The 9,414-nt window shown below is 39.0% G+C and overlaps 1 protein-coding gene across 1 annotated transcript; it reads right to left on the bottom strand.

Moving 5' to 3' along the window:
- Positions 1 to 356: 356 nt before the first annotated feature.
- Positions 357 to 8,996, bottom strand: LOC102735993 (myoneurin). The gene is made up of 4 exons (XM_081811407.1): positions 8,638 to 8,996; positions 7,485 to 7,781; positions 2,106 to 2,899; positions 357 to 1,357 (listed from the first exon to the last, which is right to left on the bottom strand). The coding sequence occupies exons 2-4, from the start codon at positions 7,748 to 7,750 to the stop codon at positions 1,194 to 1,196; spliced, it is 1,224 nt and encodes a 407-aa protein (XP_081667533.1). The 5' UTR covers positions 7,751 to 7,781; positions 8,638 to 8,996; the 3' UTR covers positions 357 to 1,193.
- Positions 8,997 to 9,414: the final 418 nt, after the last annotated feature.

Genomic DNA, 9,414 nt, shown 5'->3' with positions numbered 1-9,414 from the left:
TTTTTTTTTTTTTTTAAAGATTTTATTTATTTATTTGAGAGACAGAATGAGACAGAGAGAGAGAACATGAGAGGGGGGAGAATCAGAGGGAGAAGCAGACTCCCTGCTGAGCAGGGAGTCCGATGCGGGACTCGATCCCAAGACTCCAGGATCATGACCTGAGCTGAAGGCAGTCGCTTAACCAACTGAGCCACCCAGGCGCCCCCACTGTTATAGTCTTAACATATAGTCTTATATGCTAAAGACTCCCCAATTTTTTTTTTTTTTAAAGATTTTATTTATTTATTTGAGAGAGAGAATGAGAGAGAGCAGGGTCAGAGGGAGAAGCAGACTCCCTGCAGAGCAGGGAGCCCGATGCAGGACTCAATCCAGGGACTCCAGGATCATGACCTGAGCTGAAGGCAGTCGCTTAACCAACTGAGCCACCCAGGCGCCCAAGACTCCCAAATTTTTATCTTCAGCTCAAACCAGTCCCCTGAACTACAGACTTACATAACCAATGTACATCTCCACTCAGATGTCTAATAGTCACCTCAAATTTAACATGTTCAGATCTCTACTCCCTCTTTAACTGCTCTATCCACAAATCTTCTCCATTTCCATTAACAGTAATTCCATTTTTTCAGGTGCTCAGGGCTATAAACCTCAGAATCATCTTTGGATACCACTCTTCTTTCCTTCTTTCATACCCCACATCCAATCTGCAGCAAATTCTGTTGTGCTACCTTTAAAAATATGTCCAGAATCTGACTACTTATCTCTTCCACTGTTACCACTTTGGCCTGAATCACTATCACTCTCACTTGAGTTTTATCTATAGCTTCCTAACTGGTAACTTTGCTTCCATTCTTGCAATCTTACATTCTTTTTCAAATATTGCAGCCAGAGTCATCCCCTTAAAATGCAAGCAAGATACATCACCTACTTCTCAATCTCAAGAGTAAAAGCTTTATAATGGCTTATAAAACCTTATACCATCTAGATGCTCTATCACCATTCTGACCTTATGTCTCGCCCTTATTTATTCCTCTCCAGTCACCTTGGCTTCCTTCTGGTTTCTTGACTACATTAAGAAAATTTAATGGTGGAGCCACAATTAGAACTCTACTGTCCTGAGTGCTAATACAGTAGTCTATTCAAAAGACTTTGGTGAATGACAGACTCAAAGATCAAACAACTTATTTTTTTGTTTTTTACCTTGCATGAATCTTGAGATTGCTAGAAGTTGCAAATTGTAAATTGCATACATCACATTTATAGGGTTTTTCCTCACCATGATGCATACGACTATGGAAGACCAGCTGGCATTTCTGAGCAAATCCTTTATCACACAATTCACATTTGTATGGCTTCTCACCTAAAAGAACAAGCAAATAAAATTTATATTTAAAAGGAGATACTCTGTTTTAGTTGCTTGAGCCACATAAGCTTTCAAAAGAGTTCATAACAGTACTATTTTCAGTATTCAGAAAACATTAACTGCTAGAAGTAAAAAACAAAGAGGATTTTTTCCGGATTGTCTATTGAAAACATTGGTAGAATGAAAAGAAATCAGTGTTTCTCAATTCATAATAGTGAAAGGTGATCAATGAGAGAAATACACACTGCATCTTAAAATGTACAAATCTAAGTGTACCAACAGGTAAACGTGGAGGCTGAGGAATGAATGTGTGTGTAATTCTAAGAAACATGTTCAGAAGTTGACAAAGTCTAGGAAGCAGAAGGTGAGATGTGTTGGCAAAGTCTGAGAATTGTCCTGAGTTGTAATTACTTTGTCTCTTTATCAGTTCTCTTAATCTTTGTCTCTGTTAAATACTTAGCAAGCTAGAAGCAAGTTTGTGTTTATTTTAACTGAGGGAAAATGGTACAAAGACCTCATACATTGGGACTTCAGAGTTACCAGCAGCAATAAAACCACCATTAAATACTTGGTCACAATTAAAAAGAAATTTTCAACAATCTAATATGCTAAATACTTTGTGAATGCAAGTATATACCAAATGTTGGTCACAAATAGTCAACACTGCATATTAATATGTTCTATACGAAAATATTGTTTCAGTCACAGTACAAAAGCAATTATATCTCCCACAAACCAGTCTTACCTGTATGAGTTCTTACATGCGTTTTCAGCTGGTTACACTGGGTAAATGCCTTTCCACACAAGTGGCAGACATAAGGTTTAACTCCTTTATGTATTCTCATATGCCTTCTCAAGCTGCTGGCTTCTGAAAACACTTTCCCACATGTGTTACACATTGGCTTGGCCTTGGAATACCTCTGATCCAGCTCTTCCCCAGAGCTCTCCAGCTCATAAGAATTCTTGACACTGGCTATATTAGACATAGAGTGTTCTTTCAGAGCACAGTTTGGTTGTGATTTTCCACGTTTCCGTTTCACTGTAACAGTTTGCACAATATCTTGTGCTGGAAAAGTATTTTCCACAACTGACGTCAATTCGAGTTCTGAATTATCATTTCTTTGTGCAACTTGTTCTATTACAGGTGTGGATAATTTATTTGCATCTAAAAATAATTCAACAGATGCATTCTCTAAAATGTCACTGGGATATTGCACTGTTTTATTCTGTCCTGTTTTCTGGGAGTTGAAGGCCTTCTTCTTCTTTTTAGTTTGAGATGACTTCTTTGCTAAAGCCCCTTGTTTAGGATTTGCCTGAACTAAATCTGTAGACACTTCTGATTTTTCCCGACTGTTATAATCTCGTAGAGTAAGGAGACAAGTCTGTTGATTCAATTCAATGTTTCCAGTAATACTAGATATCTCTGTAGAAGAGGGATTAGCAATAAAAGCAAAATCTTCCATCTTTATTTTACATTTAGTGACCACCTCTTCCACTTTGAGATAGTCAGCAGCCTGATGAATTTCTTTAACATTCCAACTGTAAGGAAACAAGGCTAAATGACAATATTCTGAACAAAGAAAAACTATTTGTGAAACAGAGCTGCACATATATTTCAATGTCTTTTAAAAACCTAATGAAGCAGAATGATGAAAAAGGCATAACTAGAAGAACAAATTTACGAAAATTCATTCACTCATTCAGAATAACGTGTAGGCAAAAATCTCCAGTTTTGCAGAACTTGAAAAGATGAAAAAAAATGGTTACAAACTACATTATGTACCACTGTGGAAAAAGAAAATGTTAAAATTACTGTGTGTTTTAAAAAATACTTGCGGGGCCCCTGGGTGGCTCAGTCGGTTGGGCGGCTGCCTTCGGCTCGGGTCATGGTCCCGGGGTCCTGGGATCGAGCCCCGCATCGGGCTCCCTGCTCAGCGGGAAGCCTGCTTCTCCCTCTCCCACTCCCCCTACTTGTGTTCCCTCTCTCGCTGTCTCTCTCTGTCAAGTAAATAAATAAAATCTTAAAAAAATAAAAAATAAAAAAAAATAAAATAAAATAAAAAATACTTGCAACACAAAAGTAGCTGTTGGCAACTTACTGCCTCCTCCCATTATCCTGAGCCCTGTTCAGATATAACCACCTTTTCTGGACTGGCAACAGCGAGTCTAAAAAATTATTTCCTATTATCTTTCTCTGCTCCCCTATGAGGGACTTTAACTGTGCTTCTCAAACTTTCCCATGCATCTAAGTCACCCAGGTATTTTGTTAAATGTAGATTCAGATTCTGTGGGGAGGTCTGTGATGGGACCTAAGTGTCTGCATTTCTAACACACTTGCTGGTGATGCCAATGCGGCTGGTTTATTGATTACACTTGGAAGGAACAAGGATTTAGAATGCACTAAGGTCTAACAACCCTCCCGTGTGTGTGTGTGTTACTCAACTCATGTTAGTTGGAGAGTCTGTCATCATTAGAATTATATAAAAAGACTTAAGTTCATCCTGTTCAACATTCCAGTCAGTATTTACTGAGCATCTACCATGTGTGGTACACTAAGAGGGATATTAAGAAATATCAAATAGTCCCTGCCCTTCAGAAGCTTATAATGTAGTGAAAAATTGTTTGATTACTCTAGCATTACAATGTCAATTAATCAGGGTAAGTCAGCACCTTTAGGCACTTCGATTTTCTTAGCTATAAAATCTGAGAGCTGAGGGGCGCCTGGGTGGCTCAGTTGGTTAAGCATCTGCCTTCAGCTCAGGTCATGATTCTGGGGCCCTGGGAGTGACCACCACATCTGGCTCCCTGCTCAGCAGGGAGTTTGTTTCTCCCTCTTCCTCTGTGTTCTCTCCCTCTGTCTCTCAAATAAATAAACAAAATCTTTATTTAAAAAAATCTGAGAGTTGAGTCGGTATTAATTCAAAAATATGACTCTTTTAATTATCGGAGGACAGATATACATACACACACACAAACACACCCTTCAAGTAACCTTACTACTTGCCATTTTCCCCGAATGATATTTAACTCTTCAGAAAAAAAATATATTTTCCCTTTTCCCTCTTCATTATACATATAAGCCAGAAAAGGGTTTTAGTCATAGCTGATAATATAAATATAATGCTATTAATACATCTTTTTTTTTTTCTTTAAAAAGGAGTAAAATTTGAAATGAAATTAAAAATTAACTAGTGTCATGAACCACTCGGGTCTTTGAAAGTATAGTACACTATCTACAGATCTCTATCCATTTTCTCATCATCTAATGAAAACGTCTTTATTCCAAGTGCCACTTGTTTCTTCTTTTTTAATTTAACATTACACTGGCTTTTAAAAAATTGCCTTTCATCATATACATAATCATTTTTCAGCTCATTAATGATTAAGTAAGTTTATAGGCCAGTTTGGAAACCTAATCACAAGTTTAGGGAACATTTTATTTTCTGGGAAAATATACCTAAAGTTCCTAAATATACTATAAATAAACTTTTGGAGTATAATCTATTTGCAAATGGAGTCTTTCCCCTAGATAAGAAAACATTACTTAAAGATTTCTTTTCTTATGTCCCTTAGTTATAATTTTGGAATATATAACGAATGATCTTTGTAATGAAGTTAATTCTCTATCTGCAAAGATATAGCACAAATGCCCCAAATATAAACAAAATCTTGTTCATCTTTTATACAAAATGTTTTTTGCCATATATACAGTAGCATTATCACTTTCTAAAAATATGTTTTTCCTTAAGCATTTTTATTAATTTTGTTACATAGTCTGTTATTAAATTACAATAAATGAGAGATACCACTAGAATGAAACCAAATTTATCACTTATTATACTTAGGCCTCCAATTATAATTGTGCTTAGTGCTCCATAAAAATGAACCACCAAACATGTAACAAGGTCTGGTAGCCTTTAAGACCAATACAAACTAGCACTGAGTGGCACATTGTTTAGAACTGATACAGTATTTCGTACAAATTATTCATCTATTTCATAGACAGTCTATAATCTCAGTTACAGTTAAGGGAATCAATCAGCATTTGTTTACATCAATAACTGCTTTTGTTTACAAGCATGAAGTTACACTGCTTGCAAACTTGCTTTCATCTTTTGAACAGTCACTGAGAGTCATTTAATTACATATTGCCAGGTATATGGCTAAACGCTTTACATGAACAGTTCATTTAATCCTTAGGACATAACTATGCAATCCCATTTTACATTCAAATGAAGGCTCGGAGGTCCAAAGAAAGTAACTTGTACAAGATCACAGTGTGTTAGAACTAAGATTTGACCAAGGAAATCTGGCTCATGAGTCCACTTAATTCTTTATTATTTTGTTTTCTTTCACTAAATTTAATCACTAAGTTGTACAGACTTTCTACTTTTGAGGTAAGCCGTCTCACATTTGTGGCTGGGCTCAAACAACTAGTTCTCAGGAAAGAAGATATGTACCAAAAAAGATTGAGCAAAATCTGGCTCTTTTTCACACTGGTTCTTTGCATGAAGGCTCAAAGTAAGCTGCTCTTCAGTGTGTTCAAATCAATTCAAGATTGTTCTGGAAAAGTTAATTGAGAAAGGGAAACCACTAAATTGAAGATCAACCAAAATTCACTAGTTCTGTGGTTATTTTATAGTACATATTCTAAATATAGATAAGAGGCACCTGTAGAGTCAACTACTCAGTAAATTTAAATAATTCGTCATGTAGGTTAATCTATGACACTGGTCTGTTCCTTTAATCAACTCATACAGAACTGACTCAAAGATATCATTACACCAAAATTTAAAAATAATTCCAAATAGTATGAATGTTTCCTTTTCAAAAGGATTAAGGAACATCCTGATTCTAGCTTTTTAAAGAAGTATAGTTCCACAATAAGCTGCAGTGTAAAACAGAGAGAAGGATTCTGCTTAATGTGTATATGCATATATATAGAGAGAGATCATCCGGAAAAGAATCAAAGAATATTTATCAAAATGTTAACAATGATTATCAGTGGGTGGCAGAATTTCAGGTGTTTCCTTTTGGTTTCTTTCCTAATTTTTCTCCAAAAATTGTGGAGTTAAAGGGAGAGAGGAGAGTAGAAAAGAGAAAATAAATGAAACTAATGTTCATCGGGAGAAGGGCCTTTGAGTAGATCCTTGATCTTCACAGTAACACCAAGGTAGTTATTACCATCACATTTTTACAGATGGGGAAATTGAGGCCCTCAGAGGTTGCATCTTGCTCAGAGACACAGCGACTGACAAGCTGGATCTAACCCTAAAGCCCATAATCTTTTTATGTCAGATTATGATCTAGTCATGTTCACACTTTCATCATTAAGAGATGGAGGAAAGAAAACAGGAGTAATCTGATTGGTTTCTCTTTCACCTCCACCTTTCTCTCCACAACTGATAAATGCATTAGTATTAAACCAATTATATAGTTCACTATGCATGGGGGAGACACAGTGCCTGCATTATCAAATTCCTCAGAACCTACTTCTTGTAGTGCAGTGAGAGCACTAAGCATTTCAGAAAAGCCTTCTAGCACCTTGGATCTAATTTAAGCATTAGTACTGATAGCTTTACAGAGATGACAGGAGTCACCTGCCATTTACACTCCAAGTAAATTATTTTCCTGAAACAAGATCAGGAAGAGGTCCTGCACATTGCTATCAATGGTTAGAAATGGGAGTACTATTAAACGAACACAGAGAAGCATCCTTCTTTCTTCATCTATACTCCCTTACCTCAAGCACCTTAAGAAGTAAGGGACAGAGTAAGGAAGAGAGAAGAAAAGAGGTACATAAAGACCAAAGAAACTGGAATTCATTTAGAATTCATTGTGTGTGTTCCCTAAGTTTTCATAACTGAAATCATAGGCTTTAAGTAGATAAATCAAATGTGTCAGAAAAAAGGCTTTAATCTTATTAACACCTGTGCTTTTTGTGCTTAAGAAATGTAGTCTGTTCATCCCCAATCAGTAATACGGACTTCTTTAATAAAAACAACAGTAGCATTATGCACATGACTATATGAAGACTCCAAGTTAAGGGGAAAAAATACAAATACATTTTAGCTCTACAGACTGCTGACCAGCTTTTATAGTGAAAATAAAATGTGTACTTTACCTGTCAAGATTTAAAGTTCCTGTGTATATAAACTCCAACAGTTTCTGAAATCCATCAGCCTTCACCTGACTCTGATCAAGGAAGACATTGTTCTCAGAAGTGCTTCTGTAGATCGCACCAAAATACTCACTAAATGAGGCAAGCACATTCCTATGAGCTTTAAACTGGAATTCCCCAATCACTACGGTGCAGTCACAAAGAAAACCTGCTTCCCGTTGTTTGTTCAGTCTCTCTAAAAGGTGCTCACAGTGGTGCGAATACTGCATTTTGATATCAGAATGGAATTTTACCCTTGTTCTAAAAGACAAAAAGAAATAGTAAGTCAGTAACCCTAAGTTTTCATCAAACGTTTCACCCAAGCAATTGGTAAGGGGAGAAGGGACATGGGACAGAACATGGACAAAAACAAAGTCAGTCCTCATTTATCCCCCGCCCCGAAAATTCTTATCAAACAGAATAGTTAAAAATGCTGAAGGCAAGTTCCTGTATATCTTTGTTACATCTTGGACAATTAACACAATCCTTTGGACACATAAATAAATGGCGATGAATGAAAACACTTGCACAAGCTGAAAAAAAAAACCACCGCAAAATTTCACGTTTTTGCAGCAGCTGAACCTTCAGACTTTCAAGCTCAGTACGCATGCACATGCTGGGGAAAAAATTTAACAAGCCACTAAGAAATGACCTCCTTTGAACAGATGGCAAAAAAACACGGTACGAATTCTTTAAAATTGTTCTCGAATCACCGAAACCTGTTAAGTTTCCGTGGCGCACAGCTGCTTCAAAACGCGAGGCGGCTGCCCAGGGGGCGGAGAAAGAGCAGAGCCAAGAGTTGTCAAGGTTCCGTCACTCGCCCGGAGGAGGCCACACCCCCTTTCTTCCCACTTCTCCATTCCCGACCGCAACGGAGAGTGACAACCAAAGCCGGTGTCTCCCGGCTTCTGCCGCACTGCCCTTCGCCAAGCTCCCACTACCTCAAGTTCCCATACCAGAGGCTGTGGCCAAGGCCAACACGGGGCTGCCTCCCCAAGCTTTCCACGTTAATACCTTCGCACCGACCCGAATTCGAACTCCAAGAAGCCTATCCTCCAATGGCCCAGCGTCTGGAGAGAGCGGGACTGGCAAGCTGGGGGGTGAAAAAAGAACTCACCTAGAGCAATCCAAGGGGGAACAGTTTCTTCACGCTCTCTCTGCCATTTTGGAAGGACGTCACCGCGCCCGCTCCGCCTCTTCCTTCTTCCTCTACGGCGACATCATATCCGGCCCAGGCGTCACATGGAAACGGTGGAGGCTCTGGGACTGTGGAGGTCCGACACCGGAGAGGACAGACAAGACTCGCCCACAGAAATTCCACTCCTCAGCATCCTAGGGCCCCCACACGAAACCGCAAACGTCATGAATACGGGACTTAAGGGCTCATTCATAGCGCCCCACTTGTCTTCCTCATTCTGAACATTGTGGTCGGCCGACAGTCAGCATCTCTCCTACGGCCCGCGGTCGGGCGGCGCCGCACGGAAGCCCTCTTTCCAGGAGCCAGATTGTGCACTGCCTGCTGGGGCTTGTAGTTTCTCGTCTTCTCCCATCATCCTCCCCTTCCTCGGGACCCCGCGAGTGCAAACAGCTTGTGTACTTAGGCTCCTAGCCATGGGAGATTTTCGAGCTGAGACACATCACCCCTTTTCAGTTTACGTGCCCGAAAGCTTCTGGGACCCTCCTGGGTTTTGTTTGCATCAGCCGACTGTAGCCTAGTTTCCAGGATATCCTTACCTGTTACAAGTCTGCGATGCAGCAAAGCGGAGCAAAGCAGTAAGGTACACTGAGCACGCGCAACATTGCAGGAAGGTGGGCTTTATACCGGAAAAGGTTCTGCGTCGGGACCAGAAAAATTTTAATATCATGATTTATATCGAATTCAGATTTTGTACAG

This window comes from Leptonychotes weddellii, unplaced genomic scaffold (genome assembly GCF_054177405.1).
Source record: "Leptonychotes weddellii isolate Sample4059 unplaced genomic scaffold, ASM5417740v2 HiC_scaffold_7463, whole genome shotgun sequence".
NCBI lineage: Eukaryota > Metazoa > Chordata > Mammalia > Carnivora > Phocidae > Leptonychotes > Leptonychotes weddellii.
This window is presented reverse-complemented; position numbering and strand designations above follow the sequence as displayed.